We start from the raw sequence: 19,792 nt of genomic DNA, 5'->3' as shown, positions 1-19,792 counted from the left end.
GCCCGTCACCCGCAGGTTCATCTTGGATATTTTGGAAGGCTTCCGTCACAAATGAGATTTGTCAATCGTTTACCACCCGCTTTCCGTCCTGTGAAGTGTATCTCTCAATGTCGAAGGTTGACGACGGACTACCGCCGTCTCCCGCTCGTCGCCCTCCAAGAGCATCTCATGCGTGGGGCACAATCTTGCTTTACTTTCCAAACAGCCACACCACTTGCGAGCCTGCTCGATCGAATAGAGGACAAGCATGGAGTGGTTATGGATAGAATCCTTCCATATCAACCAACGCCGGATCAACAATCTACAGATGGCGTAGTGCTCATTGCCCATGTCGTCCCAGATTGGAAGGGGCGGGGTCCCAGGATTGGAATAAGCACAGGTTTCGTGATCCTGGAAGGCGGAGTGGTGGTTACCTGCTGCCACACATTTGATGAGGTGCTATAGGGATATACATGTGAGCTTTGATCTGTGAGGGAAACCTGACTTTTCGATTGGTCTCGGAACAGATAGGGCCTGTTGTCCCGCCCAACTCCAAAGCGCAAAGCACTAGCGTTGCTATGACAAGTGATGGGACAATATACCCTGGTTTGTGTCTAGCCCGCTCTTGTGCTCTGCTTCTCGACTCACGTTTGGTCGACCAAACTCGCAGTACAAGACATCAAAGCGTCGCTTCCTGAGCATGATCTGGTTGTTCTTCAACTCGGCCCACCATGCCCCGACAGTTCCGTTATACTCCGACCTCTTGCTGTGTCTCCGTACCCACCACCAGTCGGTACAGACCTCAAAGTGCATATACACCCGGATCACGAGTGGGAAGCCTGTAAAGTGTTGATGTACAAAAATGCGATTGGCTCGAAAGCCGAGGTTTGTAGTTAATGTAGCTTTCGTCTGCCACGTCCTGGCCTGAATTGTCCTTGTCTTACGTTGTAGACTGGCACATATGACGACTTGAGTGTCATGGAACTGAACACGCTGATCAAACCCGGATCTAGCGGAGGTCCGGTAATTGACGAGTACGGAGCCGTATGCGGGGTTTTGAGAGGGACAGTGCGAGTTCCTAGTCCAATGTTTCCAAAAGGATACAGTTTTGCTACGCCAGCCGAGAAGTTGTTTGAGATGTTCAAATTTCCAGTTGAATTTTGAGAACTGCGGTTTGAACAAAGGAGGGTTGTATATAGCTAATAACATAACATTAGCAGGCTTATCTATACGTAGGGGAGAGTTGTTTACTAGCAAGTAGAAAACGTTGCTTCAAGTAGAGTGAATGAACCACAGTCGACATACACATAATTTTTCCCTTGATCGATAACTGTACAAAGCAATAAAAAAAGCTACACATAGCGGCATGTATGTTCTATACCTAATTCCAACTACCATCTATCTCAATACTCATCGCGCAGCGCTGGACCCAGAACCTTTTAACCGTTCTCCGGCTTCGCAATCTAGGGTCCCCTTCTCTATAGCCTCCTTCCCCATATCGCAAGCCAACGCAGATCTCTGAATATCCAACTCAACTGGATTTTCAATCCCCTTCCGTTTGCGCAATGAATCCGCGCTTTCGTACAGTAGTGGCGGGTACACTTGAATCTTTGGTGGTCTAGGCAGCGCGGGAAGCCTTTGCCCGGTCTTTGTCTCTTGTCTTCCTAGAGGTGTGAGATGTCGCGGGAATAGGGTCAAGTAGAATCGGCTAGTGAGGATCCTCGACAAGAGCGGAACTTTGACAAGGTCGTGGTACCATAGCAGCTGCCACTCGTATAAGAGGCTGTGAATAACTGCCGCTAATCTATAATGATGTTAGAAAAAAATGAAATAACGAATTCTGCACATTGCACGTACGATATTGAAAATGACGCAACACCCATTACTCCAATCAAATGCTGCTGGCTCTCCGTCAAAGTTTCTGAATAGTACAATATTCCAGCGATGCTCAACGTGTTGAGTGTCCAGATGATCATATTGTATATACGGTTAGAGTGAGGAAATCGGAAAGGAGAAACTCGCATAACCTTGCCAGGACAAGCAGGTTAAAAATCGAAAATCCACATGTTTAAATACCATAGCAAGAAGTCTTTGGCACTCACCACAAACTTGTCCAGGTTAATTACAGCCAGTCCAAGTGTCACAATGAACGCCGGATAGTTTGCAAATGCCATGGGAATCGTCATAAGGACCATTCCGTACGTTGAGCGATAAGGTTCAAACCACCTATACATTGACAAACGCAACCTATTAGCTCTGACGTTGGCAACGGCGGCTGACAAGACTGGTAACTCACCAGGAGGATTCAGTATATAAATCAAAGACGATCCCAAACCTGTGTAAAATATTTGTGTCGTTCAGCCGTTTCCGAAATGCAACTGATAGGCAGAATAACATGACAGGAATGCCGCCAGCGTAGAGAACGCATCCGAGGATTGCCTTCATTTTGCTGTTATTCCTATTGAAGTACGACCATAATTAGCGAGTGTGCACATCATCCTTGCATGTTTCGCATATAAGCTACCATTCAGGGGTGTAGCAACTGACTTGGGGGTTCGAAATCATGTAAGAGCGTTCCACTGTTGATGAAGAAACAAGTCAGGCAACAGCAGAAAAAGCACATGCACCGTAAACCAAAGATCACCGCACCATCCGTGGCACACTCAAAAACAGCGACAAACTGCTCAGCCAGCGGAACATGACCCAGAATCGACAACGCTAGAGAAGCATTGATGGTTGTGTCTATTGCTCTTCTCACCGCCCAGATAGCAGACTTCCCTCCCTTTAGCGTCACCCAAGCAACCCATGCAAAACACATCATCAATATGATTCCCAGGAAAATCAACGGCACACAGAGCAGTAGGCTCATCCATTCATCAAATGTAAGCCGGAAAGCGCAGTTGAGCCCAAGGGATACGAGGTTGACGTTTGCATTGAGCAAAAAGGTGTGGAGAGGTCCAAACAGAGTGTGCCAGCGCATTGGGAGTTTGAGAATGAGTCCAGAAATCTGTTTTATACGGAAAGAATAAGAGATGAGCCATTCCTCTCCATATGATGTCCAAAACTAGGTGCATACTTGAATCAAGAAAAGAAGCAGGGTGCCTGACGAGAGGTTGAGATCTGTTCATCCGGAGTACAATTTCTATAATCAATTCACAGTGCTTTTGATTCAGTGCAACGGGAATCACAGTCACATACCAGTAACAGCCATCCAAATTCCAAACGCACTCAATAACACAAATCCAAAAGAAACGATTAGAATAGGCCCCAATCCACGCGAGCCGGTACAGTCAAGGCACTCTTGTCCTTTGAGAAACAGGCCTTCTTCACATTGACTGCAGCGAGGACCGGTAAAACCCGCTTTGCAGGCGCCGTTCTTTCGTGGCAACGTCCATCAGTAACACGCAATGTGAGAAGATTGCGATACCAGAACGTACCATACGTGACGGGCAAGCCGATGGAATGAAACAGGGCAAAAATACATCCATGCTGCAGTGACAGAGACAAAAGTTGAGATGATGTGGCAATAGGTTACTGTCAGGATCAGTCTTACTCTGCGGCCTTGTGATAGCCATATTTCGGATACGGAGGGGTCTGCCCGCCTTCACAGATTGCTCCTTCTGAGAGGGATAATAGCGTTTGCATGTCAGTGGTATTCACCCAAGCTTCCTAAGACTAGATAGACTTACCAGGACAGCCAAGACATTGAGTCATGTTCGTCGGACTCAAATATGTTCCAGGCGCACAATCATTGAGAAGCTCAAAAGGCAGTCCGTTCGTGGCAGCCTTTTTACCAAAGGCCCATATCTCTATCGATGTGTCACCTGCCAAACGTGGTGGAACTGTACATACAATGGTGTTCCAATCCACCACCTCCGTTTTCGGCGACGAGATACCACCAAAAACGCAGCTCATCTGAATACCGGGGTGGAAGCCCACTCCGCGAACCACGACCGTGTCCCCGCCGGTACTGACAGCAGTGTTGGGGGTAACGGAAGTCAGGCTAATGTTATTACATGTAACGGAATGGATGCGAGTTATGTTGGGCGTTGGGCAGAAAAATTGGTTTCCAGCGAGGAGGATGATAGCACGCTGCAAATATGCAAAGTCATCCAGGACAAAACCAAAGAAATTGTTGTTTTCCAGGTTTAACTCGTTGAGTTGAGGTAGGCGTGTTAGACCTTCTGGGAGAGGGCTAATTGAAAAAGACCAGCGTCAATAATGCATCCATAATCATCTTTTGTTTATAAACTTACCCGATCAGATTATTGTCATGCAACAGAAGAGTGTTTAACGCTGTGGCCCATGAAACCTATCGCCTCACATGTCAACAGCTGTTACTGGATTTCAAGAAAGGGTGGTCACCAACCTCAGCAGGTAACTCCCCTTCCAGTCTTGTATTGGATAAAAAGAGTTGATTCAAATATGGTGTTCGAAACAAGTCCCCAGGGAGCGTGCCTGTCAATAACTCTCCCGTAAAGTCAATCGTTTCCAAATATCGCGGCAAACTGTCTCTCGGTAGCCCGTTGCCCGTGCAATTCATCCCAGTGTCTCGCATGTCCAAGTTGCTGACTCGACCGTTCGCGCATGAAATGCCTGTTTGAAGGGTCAGAAGACCGACTTAGCATTTCTGCTCCATCAGCAATAGCCCCTCTGCTTCCGTAGTTTGATATTACCTGTCCAGGTAGAAACAATGGTATATTCCGACCAATCTGTAAAGTTGCAAATATTTGATTGATATGTCCGATCCCAGTTTGCCTGCCAGTGATCTCCCTGGCAGTTGTCGTACAGAGCAAATAACTGAAATCGAGCCCGTTACGCAGAGATCTCAATATGCAAGTGTGAATGTTGATATGAAGTACCTTGCGATTGTCATCGTTCTTGCACAGTCCCCCGGTATATCCTTCTTCACAGACGCATTTTCCATCAACGCATTGGCCGCGTCCGTAGCAATCAAAAGGGCACGAGATGTTCACCCAAGGTATTTCATTGTCGGGTATATCTAAGATGTGATAAAAAGCGATGATTCCATCCCGCTGGACAGATCCATCTGACTGAAAATTGAAAAATGCTGTCGACCCGTTGACCTGCAGCTGTGTGGTGACTGTTCCATTATGTCGGCCAACTTCCGGAGCATCAAGAGTGTCGCCCGCATACGTATAAGCGTGGTCGCAGCAGGCTTCGGTTTCGACGGTAATGTAGTCAATGGCGATGCCGGTAATCGGCTGATCCCAGACTGGGGCAATGAGGATGGAGCAGTTGGCATCCGCGGCATATTCGTCTATGCCGTCGGTACTGATATGGGCAACAAAGTTTCAATCAGTTCAAAGATAAGTGTGCGAAACCTATTTCCTTCAAACCCACATCCAAAAAAATCCATATGGCTCCGTTAAAGTCAAAACATCATTATTCCTCGTATTGTGCATGCAGAGACCGCTGGTCGAAACCCCGAATTGCAGGACTAGGAGGGCCAATGTTGCCCATACTCGTAGGTTACATCGTCCGATACCACTACTACTGCTCGACGTGGGTTGTTTCCATCCCGTTCTTTCACTCATTTCAATGGCAATTAAGAGTGCGCGCACCTCTTGCAGATACTTAGTAGCATGGGCAATTAAAGAAAAAAGAGCTTTTAAAGTATCGCCAAACGGCTGTCACCGCCTGGTCGTGCAAAGTTAACAGGCGGTGCAAATTGGTAGAAGCTGTCACTTCCGTCCGAAATGCATAAATACCAGGTCTTTTAGTCTTGTTGTTTACAGCCGCCATCATAAACAAAGTTTCTCCATCATTTATTGAGGAAAACATTAAGGGTTCCATCGGACATTGTATTCCGAGGGGTTCTCCTAAATTGATCCATTCCCGAATATTTAGCAGTGCGACAAAATGACTTTGACTTGAAGGCTATTTGTGCCTTTCGATCGTTATCCTCAAGACCGCAAACATTGTTCTCGAAACAGTACGCAGATCTTTTGTCATTCATGCTATTTATAGCAAAAAGCTAAAACCCTTCCATATGGGTTGGCTATTAATGGATACTTGAACAAAAGTTTATGCAACGAACAGGGCGTACGCAAACGTCAATTGCACATGCAGAGGGATATGGATTCCTAAAAGACAAAGCCATTCGTCTGCTAATATGGTGCTTCATAACATGTGATTGCACAGCTTTCTGTCCATTTGTAGTCTCCTCAAAGAATATTCGCTCATCGTCCTGATACAGCAATAAGTCCATTAACATTCTAACCTTTACCAGTCAATGAGATTTCGCGAGAAGAGTCTACGGGGGCTGTAACTTGTTGCTGATACTGTCCCAACGCAGCGGAGGGCTTCCCAAATCTCAAAAAGTTGACCATGCTCTTCGTTGTCTTTCGAAGGACATCATCTTGAGATTCAATGCTTACTCAGCACTGCTTGACTGTGCCATCCATCCGTGAAAGGTTAAATGACAAGAGCGATTGCAGAACTTGGTTTTTGGGCTCGCCACCAGACTCTTCCCATCATCTGCCCGTAATGGACCCTGTGCAGCATCCGGTGCGGGTCTTTCAAGGACATTCCAGTCACATTAACGCCATATTCGTGCAGGTTTGGGTTTCTAACTTTTTGGAATCACTTATGGCACCACCAGACTCTTCCCATCATCTGCCCGTAATGGACCCTGTGCAGCATCCGGTGCGGGTCTTTCAAGGACATTCCAGTCACATTAACGCCATATTCGTGCAGGTTTGGGTTTCTAACTTTTTGGAATCACTTATGGCACAAGGACTAACGGCCGCCGGTTCTGGTAAATAGGGGACCCGCCTTTTCACCGCCAGTCATGACCACACCATAAAAGAGTTTTCCTTAACGACATGCGCCTGCACTCGTACCTACTCTGGGCACACATCCCCTGTCCTCGCCCTCTTTGTCCAACACACTCCGCCAAGACTCTACAGCGGCTCGGCAGATGGGTGTATTCGGGAATGGGATACGGTCACAGGTGCATTTCTAAAAAAGATTGAGGTGGGGCTTTGTGTGAATGCATTATTTGTTACTTTGGACCGATGTTTTGTGGGGTGTGGGGGACAACCACAAGGAGTAGAACTACCGGTTCAAGCCCAGTCGTCCATCCAAAAATTGACTGGAGTAGCCTATGTTGCTGCTGGAGCAGCGGCATCGTGGGTTGGATGGAGCGGACAAGGTGAGACGCCGTATGTCGGAGAATGGGATTTAGGGACTGGAAAGCTAGTGCGCACGTACGTGGGGCACAATGCACCGGTTCTGAGTGTTTTTGTCGCGGGGGAAAAGTTGTATACCGCCGGCGAAGATCGAACGATTCGGGAGTGGGAGGCCGGCCCAGCGACGTCTGTATCAAAAGGTGCAAAAACATGTTCACCTGCTCGGACGTATCAAGGTCATGCCCATCGTGTCACGGGCATCTTTGTCCAAGGTCCTCGACTGTTTTCTGCGTCAGAAGATCGAACGGTGCGCGAGTGGGACGTCACGACTGGTGAAGCCATTCGAGCGTACGGGGGCGAATGTGGGCTCTTGTCTGTGTTCGTCGATGGCGGAAGGGTATTTGCAGGAGGATGGGATCAACGTGTTCGCGAATGGGATGCCAATACCGGGCATCTCGTGAGAACGTACCGATCTCCAGATACCGGTGGTCCCATTTCCTCCATTTTTGTTGTCAATGACCGGCTGTTTGCAGCCAGCGGATTCGACCCATTTGGATCTGACAATATGGTCAAAGAGTACGAGGTGATCCCAACCGTGATTGCAGGTGACGGCGAGGAAATCGTTTCGTCTCTATCTTCCTCGGTCGTACAGCAATATTACGTATCCTCTTCTTCGTCCTCTCCCTACCGTCCATCGACACCAACGAACCATCCAGCATCCCTAGCCGCCGAACTCAAAACTCTCCGTCGCGAATTAGAACGCTCGAAAGCGGAAATCGAAGAGTTACGAGAAGAAAACGCCCGCTTGCGATCTATCGAAGGTGCAGAAGAATGTGAGCGACTCAGACAAGAAGTAAGGAATCTCCGTAAACAGCTTATAGAGGCATGGCAAGAGCAAGAGAGGATAAGTCGACGTGGGAGTGTTGTGGCTTCGGTACCTCCTTCTCAAGCATTGGTAGTAGGGTCAAGTGCATTGACACGAAAAGCTTCTTTTCAATCCACCATTGATGAATAGAAGCTGCAGAGACACTATGACTCGTTGGATAATCGTCACGACATATTTTGATAGTATTGATATAGATTGTTGTTAGCTAGTTAGCCATTTATAGGCCATTATGCGCTTCTGTTGACTTTTTAATATGCCTGGTTCTCACTATGCTTGATTAAATTTCTCGAAAATCGGACGTTTGACAGCCTCATGATGTGTTTGAATCTAGAAATATAAAGGTCTTGTCGTTGTGTTTGGCATGATGGATCACGTCACAGGTGCCATCTGATCCCATGTCATGTTAGGATACGACGTGCCAACACGCCCGAAGCAACACACATACGGACGATGAGAAACAAGGCAATATTCCAAGAAACCACAACCAAGACCCACAAATGGACATGCGAAAACAATCAAAAAAAAACGAGAAATGCAACATCCCACCATATCTGTATCAAAAGCCCATTCTCCACCTGCTGCTTTACTAGGTTGGGTGAGCCAAATACCAGCCATATTAAACAATACTCTAAAACAAAACAACCATAAAACCAACTACAGAACAGAATTCCCCCAAAACTGGCTGCTGTTAAAGTCAAAATACAAAGAAAAACCCAAATAAAAACACAAGAAAACAAAATGGAAGAAACCCTATTAATTAAACAAATAACACATCACACACCCCCACCTCACGTGTTGTATCGCGTGTTATGTAATGATCTTGTGAGGGTGTTATTATGTGTGCAAAAGTGTGCCAGTGTGCAATGTGTGGTACGTTTTCCTTTCAGTTTTGTACAAGCAGCAGCATGGGTTGGTGGTAAAAGGAGGGTCCCTCCAGAGAGAGGGTGTCGTGATGTGTGTGTTCCCTTTGTTGTTATTGTTGTTTCTGGATGTGTGTTTTTTTTTGTAGAGGTTGGGGAGACTGTTTACAAGTTCAGCTTCTTTTTTCAAGCAAGCCTTTTGAACAAGCAAGCAACAGGAATATAAAATCATAAAGACAAAAACCTCCCCATACATATACACATACAAAAAAATGGCCCTCATATCCGAATCCCTCTACACCGAACTCGGAACCTCAATGGCAACGCTCAGTCGTACGGTCCTTCGCCGCCTCGTCTCAACACCTCCTCATACCCCTTCCACATCCATCTCAACCACCCAATCATCGCAACCTCTCCCACCGTACACACCGCGCACGGAATACGATGATCCGCCACCAAGATACGTTCCTCCCCCGCCGTATACGCAGCGACAGGGGTGGAGGTAAGTGTTTGTTAGAGAAGATGCTTTTCCAATGGAAGAGAGGGAGTAAAATGTTTGCTGTCTCGTTTTGTGGGCCTCTAGGTTCAAATTGTCGAGACTCAAATCGAGTGGGAGGGTATCGGATACTCCTCCGACGAGTCATATTACCACAAGGACGTACGGTTCGTATTCGCCGCGTCCAGGGAGGGTATATGGTGATGCGTGTGTTTGGGTAGTGGGTGTTTGTTGATCAAAACACTCGTGGGATTGTAAAAAAAGTTGGAATACTTTTTCGATATGTGAGTGAACGATTTATTTGCTTTGTATGCTATGTTTTTGTTTAATCTGTACATTCGCTGTGTGATTCTTTTCGATATGTTCGTTTTTTTTTTATGGTTATGATGTATTCTGGCATTCCACGAATGGCCTATGGAAAAGATAGACAACCTTGGATCCTGGACTGTCAACAAAAGACGCTGTCCAACCAGACATGTGCAATATACACCAATTCGTTCACAGGTGATGAGCTGAGCAACCAATACGGATCATCTAAACCTGTAGATGTATCTGTCCTTATCTGCATGACAAGGTTATGAAGAACCGTTCAGCATAGTTGGACTTGAACGATCGATTTACAACTTCTCGTTTGACACAACATCTCTTTCCAACGCCAAATCCATCATATAAAAGGGTTAGAGTTGGAGTTGTGAAATATTTTCGTTCATTTGGACTAGGATCTACCCATCGCTCTCATTGTCCTAATCGTGTGTGAAAATGTATGGCATACATGTACCCATTGCCCTTTCGAGAAACGACCGTAGTGCAGTGGTGCACCCCTAAGGCACTGTTCAAGCAGTAAACTCTCACTTTCACAAAAGTTTCAAAGAAAGAAAGCCTCTCCATCGTAGACATTCTAAAACACACAGAAAGAAAACTCGCCCACACCAATCCACATGCAACGAGAGTCCCATGTCATAATCTCATATTCTACCCAACACCCAAGCCAATAACAGCCTGTCCAAACATCTGCTCAGGAGGCGTCAAAGTTCCCAACGCGCGCCGCATATTTTTCGTAAGGTACGATAGACCCAACTACAAAAGCAACAGTTAACAAAAACCATCAACGTGACGATAAAATGAGGACACCACGAAATAAAAAATACAAACCTGAAAACTAGCGTTCATCCACCCAAACCCCTCCCGAACCACAAACCTGAAATCAGCACCCACATTCCCATACTCAACATTCACTTTATGCGTCAAATGCACCACATCAAATTTCTCCGGAACGACACCATTGAAATCAACAAAGGATTTCGTAATGGTGTACATCCACCGGTACGCTACACGGCGAGCTTCAGTCGTAAAACCATAACGAACAAGACCCGGCCAGGCAAGGATTTGATGCGGGGCCCATCCGTAAGGGTAATCCCATTGTCGGTTCGGACGGTCCAGTCCAATACGGCCACGGGATTCTTCCGTACCAGAGACAAGTCCGCCAAAGACTTCAAAAAGTTCGAGTGCGCGCGGAACCATGGCGTTGGCTTGGGCTTCGGAGGCACATCCGGCCCAGAGGGCCCAGAGACAGGTTACAGTTTCATAAACGGATTGCTCCATCGTAGCGCAGTCCCAGTCGTAGTAGAGGCTCTGCGTCGGGTTCCAGAGGTACGTGTCAATCAAGGTGTGCATCCGACGAGAGAGGAGCGAAAAAAGGCGGGGTGTAAACGTAACGTAAAAGTACGGTGCGTCGGGGGGGAGGGTGTAGGTCGGAACTTCGCTGTCCGTCTCAGAGGTAGGGTGCGGAACACTCCCATCTTGGACCCACTGCCGGTACTCGGCGTCCATCTCATCATCACAGACCATGATACCCTTTGCCCACCCCGTCTCCCATCCACCATTGTTACCAATCGACCCGTCCACACCCTTGGCCCGTAAATTCTCAACCCACGACAAGAACCCGTTCAAAAAGACATTATCGGGACCGCGTCGCACACGGAGTTTGAACTGGCCTCCGAAATCGTCCTGGATCACATGTGCAAGATCGATCTGGTATTTGTATACCAGACTGTTGAGGTCGATCGTCGCCAGATTGGCACAGCGTTTTTCAAACCGGTATGTGGTATCGTGCCCACTCTCACGTACTATTCATCATTAAAATAAACAATGCTACAGTCACACAACCATCAAGAAAAAAAAAAAGAAAAGAAAAAGCGCCGCACATACCAGCCCGATCATGCACAAAATACAAATCCAGCTCCGGTTCCTGAATAATATCCTCATTATACATACGCATGTACTCTTCCAATGACACGCCCGCCTTTTCCGCATACGGTTCCAAAATATGGTTAAAGTGCGATGCCTCCGTTTCAGGGGGCATGCCGATGCCTTCAGGATGGAACTTGCATAAACCAACCACAGGGTCCAACCGCGGACTGGCCATCCATACACTCAAGAGTTCCTTGATGGCCGCGCGATAACCTTGCGCGAGCCATACCTTGAGTTCAGGAGGTGTCCATCCCTTTTCAGGTAAGCGCTTCGCAACCTCGGCAATCATGTCCGTCAAGAACGGGGGTTGGGAGCGCGTCAGGTAATACGATCGGTTGGCATTGAGAATCTTGCCATAGTGCTCAATCTCGTAATTAAAGTTTTCCACCATTCCTCGCGCCAATTCAATACGGCCGTCCACCAAGAGTCCCAGCGCTTCAAAGTAACTGTCCCAGCCATACATCTCATTAAACCGTCCGCCTGGAACCACAAAGGGCGTCCCACGAATTTGGGTTTTACCACTGCGCGGGTCAACCGTTTTGCGCAGTCCCAGGGAGAGAATGCCGGGGTGCTGGTTTAAGGATTTAACGTACCGCGGAGAAATGATTTCTGGGAGGCGAACAATGTCGAGGTTCAGGTGGGGGCGGGATGCTGCGACCTGCGTGTAGTATTCCATGGCCAGGTCGTCGTGGTAGGGGACATAGACGCGTGGTCTCTGGTCCTGTGAACGATTCTTTGGGTCGTTGCAAATGATTTCGAGACCTGTCAACAATTCAAGGAATCTAAAATCAGCACCCATATCCATGCGTGAAAACAACACCTGCGCATCAAAAGATATGCATCGGTATTTTGCCTTTGCGATTTACCTTCAGCATCAATCCGCCGTGTCAAACCGTCCCAGAAATGGTACTTTATCAACCGACTCAGCCGATCCAACGGATTCTCATTCAACCGATCCTCATCCAAGACGATAAATTTCCTTCCATAATCCGTCGCAAGTGCCAGTTCCTGCAAGAGGTTTGAGAGCATATACGTTCCACGGATCTCGTACTTGCGGAATCCGCTAGAGTTCGCTGTGCCAAGGTGAAAGGATTTGGGGCCAGTGTCTTGAACCGTAATTTGAAAGTCTCCGTCCGTGTCTTCTTGGGCGAGAATGAGCCCTGAGGTTGACGTGCGGTTAAACAGTGCACAATTATGAAAGACAGGTTGATCCAGCACACTCTTGTTTGTTTAAAAGTAAGTGCATGTATATGGCGACAGCCATGTCCAGGCTCTGTTTGTAGGGCGGATGCGTTTGTTGTGGTGCCTCTAACTGTGCTCACTCGTGTCTCCTTCTTTTTGTCGCTGGGCGGGTACCAAGCGCGAGAGTTTAGCGGGCTCTTTCACGCTGTTTCCTAGCTCGCTCGCCATCACCTGCCACCACCTTGCTCGCTCGCTCACTGTCACTCTCGCAAGGAGTATAAAACACTTACGCTGAGTCTCTTCCACATCAATCAAAAACTTTCTCGCCTTTCCAACCACTTTTTCATCATGCGAACCGCGTCGTCTCCGTCTAAACGCGCGATCGTCTCCGAGTGTCCTGGGCTTTTCAGCCTCTGCAAAGAGATTTGTATGGGACTTTCCATGAAATAAGTATCTAGACATTACTAGTCAAACGCAAAACACTCAAGCATACAATGGAAAGGGTTCTGTTTCTCTGGAGAGTAAAAGTATCGGGGCTCTCCCCATGACCATGCGCGAATCTGTGATCCCGATCCTCATAATGGAGTTCCTCTTCAATGTGAATATTTTCCTGACGTTTAGGGGGGTCTTGCAAGAGTCTCTGCCTTCTGGTAGAGGAAGGATCGATACGGGGTTCTACGTGAACTGTGGTGACGGATGCGACAGGAAGGGAATGCTCGCCAGTGGAGACTGGACTAGGCGGGACCATGTCGAATATCTTTTTACGCTTACTATCGTCTGTGGGAAGTGTTCTAGCTGTTGAACTGTGTTGAGCGTCTGTGTCCGTCTTTTATCAAAATAAGAAGTTGTTATTTCCCGTAAGCGAGATGGGGGAGAGAGGGAGATGGCAATGTGTGCGTGCGTATTTCCTGTCAACGACTCACACACTCACTGAGTCTTTAAAATCCTATTGGAGGAAAAGACACACAGTCACTTCTTGAGCCGTTCCGAGGACTATTTTTACCAATTTCAATGAAACCATACCTTACGAGAGAATATCGTCGTGAACGATACGAAATGTGCCTGCGTGCAATAATCACGTAAAACTAAATGGAAAAGAAGCAAGATGAAATGTGTTTGGTGATGATGAGAGAAAGTTCAAGAGGGTTGAATGATGCGCATTGTTGATGTCTGGATGGAATGCAATAGAGTATGATTGGAATGTGATGATGCAATCCACCAACGTCGTGTGATGGAAGGGCAGATCCGTAAAAGCTATGCACAGTTTTTGCATTTGCATAGATAAGCAACAAGGAGCAAAAAATGCGTAAGAATGTGGGATGCCCCATTCAGACAAGTTGATCATCTGATGGCCGTTGATGATTGCTATTCATATAGGTTCATCCATGTGGAATTTCCAATGTGCAATGACAGCTGATACTGGTATTGCGAGTGTGTGAAATGAAAGAGCTGCTTTCCATTTTGTTTTTTGTATGTCATTTGGAATGCTTTTTATTGACATGAGCAGCAGTGAATGAAGGGGATTTCCAACTGGTCTCCAAGCGGACTCTTCAAGAAGAAGAAGGAGGGGAAGGAATTTCACACTTGTCACGTGTTTCACACTTTTGGAACACTTTCACCTTTCAACGGTACTTGCATGCATAACACTTTGCAGCACACACACAGATATGGATATGCATACACAGATATGCATTCTGCATGTAGAACACACCTATTGATCAATCGCACTTTTGGGATGCCCAGTTGTAAGTTTGTCATTTTCTTGTGTGTTTGTCTTTTTTGTCTTCTCTTATCTGTCCCCAATTTTGGACGTTTTGGAACACGGCGCAACAGATGATGACAAATATCGAACATGACTGCGCACCATCGGCAGTCTTTTACAAAAACACTAGTTGGTTTCGTTTTCTTCCTTGCCCGTCCTGCTGATTTTTTAGACTTTCCTTCCTCCTTGAGCTTGAACTGCCCATAATTCCATTTCCTTAGTATTCAGCAGGATGGCCGAGACACCAAAAGAGGAGGATAGCGACAAGATCCATATCAGTGATCAAGAATCACCAGCGCCCTTGAAAAAAGGCCGCAAACTTCCAAAAAACTGGGGCCACACCCACACATGCCCTCAATCCACTGCATCCCTTTGGAGCCGTCTCTCGTACACCTGGCTCAATCCCGTTTTTTACGTGGGTTGGCAACGCCCTCTCGATCACAACGATATCTGGGAATTGGGGCCAACCTATAAAGTAGAGCATGTTCATCGCTTGCTCGATGATGCCTGGAAAGAGGAATTAGTAAAGGTCGGATGGAGCCATCAGGAACAGAGTATGGATGGAAGTTCACGGGGAGATTTAATCACATCTCAACAACCTTCAACGTCCATCCAGCCGAGCTTGTGGCGTGAGTAGTGGAGTCATTTACTTGTGTGTTGAATGGGTTCATCCATGTGTACAGTACGGACTTGCATAAAGTTTTCTTCTGTTCATCTATTCATCATCACCTCATCTCATTCTTAGGGGCAATGAGAAGAGCGTGGTTCTGGAGACTTGCTCCAATCGGTATCGCCAAATGCCTTGGCGACTTTGCCCTAATCTTTTCCCCCTTTATGGTCAAATATATTCTAAAGTTTGTCGCTGCCAGCAAGTCTATTGCTGATGAGAATCGGGAGCATGGGACAGAGGCCAAACTCCCACCGTTGGCTGAAGGGTGAGTGTATTTGGAATAAAATGGGGCATTTGTTCCTGTGTGGTTTGCTTTGGATCTGGGCGTGTGTGTTTCCGGGGATGCATCTATGGTCACATTCGTACAAGGAAATGGATTTCGGTGTTGTTAAAGGTAGTGCCAAAGGGGCTTAAAAGGACAGGAAGCCAACAATCATCTCTTTTACACAGATTCGGATACGTGATCGGCCTCTTTGTTCTCCAAATGATTGGCTCCCTGCTCAACAACTACTATTTCCAAGTAGCTGGCAGCGAAGGTATGTCAGTGCGCGCAGCTCTGACCGCCGCCATCTACCGCAAAACCCTCCGCCTCTCTTCGGCAGCCAGACAAGATTTCAACCCCGGCAAAGTTATGACCATCGTTTCAACCGACACCCAACGCATCGACTTTTTTCTTCAGTTTCTCCACGTTATGTGGACTGCCCCTCTTCAAATTCTCACCATTTCCATCTTGCTTATCACCCAACTGGGTCCATCGGCACTTGCAGGCATCGGCCTCCTCCTCCTCGTTGCCCCCCTCCAAACCCGGATCATGCGCAAACTCGCCGTCATCCGCAAAACCATTGCCCCCATTACAGACACCCGCGTCAAACTCACTCAAGAGATCCTCACGGGAATTCGTCTGATAAAGTACTTTGCATGGGAAGAGTCGTTCCTATCTAAAATATCTTCCGTTCGCGAAAAGGAAATCAATCAACTCCTTCACCGCGCAACGCTCTCCTCTCTTGTCCTCGCCATTGCATTCGGCATCCCCATCCTCTCCGCCTCCCTCTCCATTATTATTTATGCCTTGACGCATCCCTTGGACGCTAGTGAAATCTTTCCGGCGTTAACGTGGTTTGGCCAGTTGAGGTTTCCACTCATGTTTCTGCCGCAGGGAATGGTTGCGCTGGTCGATTTTAGGGTTGCCTTGGGGAGGATCAAGGGGTTGTTACTTGCAGATGAACTGGATGTGTTCCCGGGAGTCGTTGAGGATGAGGAGATTGCGGTGAGGGTCGTGGATGGATGTTTTGTTTGGGAGGGGGGTGACGATGCTACCAAGGGGGCCAAGAGCGCTGTGAAAGATGGTGGTCATGATGCCAAGAAACAGGGTGATGATGATGCTACCAAGTACGACAAGACCACTCTGGATGATGGTGGGCACAAAACCACCAAAAAGGAGGGTGATGATGAGGATAATGCCGCAAAGCAGCAAGCAAACGATCGCAAAATCAGCAATGAGCAGGGCACCACAACGGGGGATATCCATCTCAATACCATACAACCTCGTCATCCACTCCCAGGAACGCTTCAGAACATCAATCTCACACTCCCTAAAGGCGCCCTCATCGCCATCATTGGCCCCGTCGGCTCCGGTAAATCCTCCCTCCTCAACGCTCTGATCAGCGAAATGCGCCGCACATCCGGCACTATTCAGTACTCTGGCAAACTCGGCTACTGCCCCCAACAACCTTGGATCCTCAACACAACCCTCCGAAACAACATTACCTTTTCCCGTCCCTTTGACCAAACAAAATACATTCACGCCTTGCATGCTTGCGCCCTGGAACCGGACCTGTCCCTCCTCCCCAACGCCGACATGACTCAGATCGGTGAACGAGGCATCACACTCTCAGGCGGCCAAAAACAACGCCTCAACCTCGCGCGATGCATCTATCTCGACTCGGATATCATTCTCCTCGACGACCCACTATCGGCTGTAGACGCGCACGTCGGTGCACATTTGTTTGAAAAGTGTATTTTAGGGGCCTTGAAGGGGAAGACGAGGGTGTTGGTGACCCATCAGTTAAGGGTTTTGCCGAGGTGTGATATGGTAGTTGTTATGAACGAGGGACGCGTGGTTGAGGTCGGCGGGTTTGAGGAGTTGATGAAGAAGGAGGGGGAGATGGCTAGGCTCATGAAGGCTTTTGGAGGGTTGGATGACAAGGTAGTCGGCGATGAGGGCAAAGTGGAGGACGATGCTGGACATGATGGCAGTAGGGATCAACGCGTAAATACTCTTGTGCAAGCGGATGAAAATGCAACACTAGGCGACAACTTGAGCCCTGCAGAACAAAAAGAAAAACCAACTGTAGAGGACTTTACAACACTAGATGAAACGGCAACACCAGACACCTCCGAAGAAGCAACGCTCGCACGCATCAAAGCCATCATCACACGCACCCACGTCCCACACACCCTCATGACAACCGAAGACCGCGCAACAGGAAGCGTCGACACTCGCGTCTGGCTCTCCTATGTAAAAGCCGCCGGTGGTCTCTCCTTTACGCTCCCGCTCCTCGTCCTCCTCGTCATTATCCAATCCGCACGCGTTGGCACCGACTTTTGGCTCGTGATATGGACCAATGATCGTATTCCATCATTCACGACCAAGACCTACGTCGGGATCTACTGGGCCTGGGGCATCTTTCAAACTCTATCCCTCTACCTCTTTGGTCTCTTTTTCGCTTTATTTGGAACACGGGCCTCACGGACCCTTCATGCTGCAGCCCTTTCCCGTATCCTTCAATCTCCCGTATCATTTTTCGATTCGACACCGCTAGGCCGCATCATTAACCGCTTCTCAAAAGACACGGACACGATCGATACGACCCTTTCGGATTCTTTTCGAACGTTTATCAACACGTTTGCGGTTGCTGTATCTACTTTTGTACTCATCGTTTACGCAACGCCCTTCTTCATCATCCCGCTTGTACCCATTCTCGGCATTTATTACCTCCTCCAAAAAATCTATCGCGCAACGTCTCGCGAACTCAAACGCCTCGATTCGACGACCCGAAGTCCACTTTATGCCCACTTTGGCGAAACACTCCATGGCGCGCCCTCCATCCGAGCCTACGGCGAACAAGCCCGCTTCATATCCCAAACAGACACCATGATCAACACGAATAATGCCCCAACGTTTTTATTAGTTGCCGCACAACGATGGTTAGGAGTCCGTTTAGAATCCCTCGGTGCAGTCCTCGTGTTTTTTGCGGGTTTATTTGGGTTACTGAATCGAGATAATGATGCACTCTCTCCGGCGCTTTTGGGATTGAGTTTGAGTTATGCGTTACAGGTGACGCAGACGTTGAATTGGGGTGTACGGCAGTTTACAGAGACGGAGATTGCTATGAATGCTGTGGAGCGGATAGAGTTTTATGCGTATCAGATTGAAGTTGAGCCTGTTCCCCCTCCTCCTCCGCCGCCCACCGACTTTTTTGATGGTCCTGCCGGTGGTAGTGCCAATGTTATCGACGGGGTTACCCACGGCGTAACGTCCAAGGCTACTCCCGACGGCACGCCCTCCATAACGATCGTGTCCCACACCCCACCCACACCTCCACCCCCGACCTGGCCCACAACCGGTACTCTGACTCTGACCAACCTCACCCTCCGCTACCCAAACCAACCCCCCGTCCTCCACATCCCATCCCTCCACATCCCGCACGCCTCCAAAATCGGTATCGTAGGACGAACGGGATCCGGTAAATCCACCCTCGTATCCTCTCTATTCCGGATCATCGAACCCTGTACAGGAACTATCACACTTGATTCCATCCCAATTCACACCCTCCCACTCGCTTCCTTACGTCGGGGGTTAACCATCATCCCACAAGACCCTACACTCTTTTCCAGCACACTCCGCACAAACCTTGACCCCTTTTCTCTTTACACTGACACCCAACTCCATGATGCCCTCTCACTAGCGTCCCTCACCCCCTTTTTCTCCGCTCGACAAGGGCTTGATACGCGTATTGACACATCCGGCGAAAACCTTTCAGTAGGTCAACGCCAATTAGTGTGTCTGGCCCGTGCACTGCTCCGGCACCCCAAAATCTTGATAATGGATGAAGCGACCGCGAATGTGGATTTAGAAACGGATGCGTTGATTCAAAAATTGTTGAGACGGGCGTTTAGGGATTGTACGATTTTGTGTATTGCGCATCGTGTTGGAACGGTTTTGGATTATGATCGGGTTTTGGTGCTTGACAAGGGGCGGGTGGTCGAGTTTGATGAGCCGGGGGTGTTGGTGAAGCGTGGAGGCGTGTTTGCGGGTATGGTTTCTGCGTCAGCGTAATGTGTTTATTTAAATAATTGTGAAAAATGGTAAATGGTTGGCAGATGGTACCTTTTTGGGTTGGGGAATCCGTGTGCATAGTTTGGCTTAGGGTTGCTTGATTTTGGGCCGGGAAAATGATGTTAATATGTATCGATAGAACGTGGTCTTTTTTTTTTTACTTTTTGCGTAAATTGACTAATAAGCATGTCTAGTTGAGGATGACGAATACGAG

The 19,792-nt window shown here is 47.9% G+C and overlaps 6 protein-coding genes across 7 annotated transcripts; 4 read left to right on the top strand and 2 right to left on the bottom strand.

Annotated features, from left to right (window-relative positions):
• Window positions 1-3: 3 nt before the first annotated feature.
• On the top strand, window positions 4-1,359 carry SPPG_06041 (uncharacterized protein). Its single transcript, XM_016754249.1, has 4 exons — window positions 4-435; window positions 507-585; window positions 650-864; window positions 931-1,359. Exons 1-4 carry the CDS (start codon window positions 52-54, stop codon window positions 1,141-1,143), a joined length of 891 nt encoding a protein of 296 aa, XP_016607137.1. The 5' UTR covers window positions 4-51; the 3' UTR covers window positions 1,144-1,359.
• SPPG_06040 (uncharacterized protein) lies at window positions 1,348-5,565 on the bottom strand. The gene is made up of 16 exons (XM_016754248.1): window positions 5,344-5,565; window positions 4,842-5,274; window positions 4,656-4,779; window positions 4,349-4,575; window positions 4,236-4,291; window positions 3,669-4,174; window positions 3,533-3,599; window positions 3,417-3,468; window positions 3,178-3,355; window positions 3,056-3,099; window positions 2,629-2,986; window positions 2,504-2,558; window positions 2,276-2,437; window positions 2,082-2,205; window positions 1,837-2,006; window positions 1,348-1,783 (listed from the first exon to the last, which is right to left on the bottom strand). Exons 1-16 carry the CDS (start codon window positions 5,535-5,537, stop codon window positions 1,390-1,392), a joined length of 3,144 nt encoding a protein of 1,047 aa, XP_016607136.1. The 5' UTR covers window positions 5,538-5,565; the 3' UTR covers window positions 1,348-1,389.
• A 924-nt stretch (window positions 5,566-6,489) lies between these two features.
• SPPG_06039 (uncharacterized protein) lies at window positions 6,490-8,334 on the top strand (the record flags this gene model as incomplete). Its single annotated transcript, XM_016754247.1, has 2 exons — window positions 6,490-6,699; window positions 6,769-8,334. 2 exons carry the CDS (start codon window positions 6,490-6,492, stop codon window positions 8,146-8,148), a joined length of 1,590 nt encoding a protein of 529 aa, XP_016607135.1. The 3' UTR covers window positions 8,149-8,334.
• A 562-nt stretch (window positions 8,335-8,896) lies between these two features.
• Window positions 8,897-9,736, top strand: SPPG_06038 (uncharacterized protein). Its single transcript, XM_016754246.1, has 2 exons — window positions 8,897-9,381; window positions 9,463-9,736. Exons 1-2 carry the CDS (start codon window positions 9,152-9,154, stop codon window positions 9,608-9,610), a joined length of 378 nt encoding a protein of 125 aa, XP_016607134.1. The 5' UTR covers window positions 8,897-9,151; the 3' UTR covers window positions 9,611-9,736.
• A 322-nt stretch (window positions 9,737-10,058) lies between these two features.
• Window positions 10,059-13,943, bottom strand: SPPG_06037. Of its 2 annotated transcripts, XM_016754244.1 has the most exons (8): window positions 13,831-13,943; window positions 13,739-13,753; window positions 13,301-13,633; window positions 13,098-13,242; window positions 12,492-12,785; window positions 11,584-12,387; window positions 10,528-11,501; window positions 10,059-10,452 (listed from the first exon to the last, which is right to left on the bottom strand). In XM_016754244.1, exons 3-8 carry the CDS (start codon window positions 13,553-13,555, stop codon window positions 10,348-10,350), a joined length of 2,577 nt encoding a protein of 858 aa, XP_016607132.1. In that variant the 5' UTR covers window positions 13,556-13,633; window positions 13,739-13,753; window positions 13,831-13,943; the 3' UTR covers window positions 10,059-10,347. The 2 variants fall into 2 exon arrangements, with proteins under 2 accessions (XP_016607132.1, XP_016607133.1); XM_016754245.1 differs by having other exon boundaries at window positions 13,301-13,753.
• Window positions 13,944-14,465: 522 nt separating this feature from the next.
• On the top strand, window positions 14,466-19,792 carry SPPG_06036 (uncharacterized protein). The gene is made up of 4 exons (XM_016754243.1): window positions 14,466-14,552; window positions 14,641-15,198; window positions 15,315-15,504; window positions 15,690-19,792. Exons 2-4 carry the CDS (start codon window positions 14,802-14,804, stop codon window positions 19,576-19,578), a joined length of 4,476 nt encoding a protein of 1,491 aa, XP_016607131.1. The 5' UTR covers window positions 14,466-14,552; window positions 14,641-14,801; the 3' UTR covers window positions 19,579-19,792.

Source organism: Spizellomyces punctatus, assembly GCF_000182565.1.
Source record: "Spizellomyces punctatus DAOM BR117 chromosome Unknown supercont1.10, whole genome shotgun sequence".
Taxonomy (NCBI): Eukaryota; Fungi; Chytridiomycota; class Chytridiomycetes; order Spizellomycetales; family Spizellomycetaceae; genus Spizellomyces; species Spizellomyces punctatus.
This window is presented reverse-complemented; position numbering and strand designations above follow the sequence as displayed.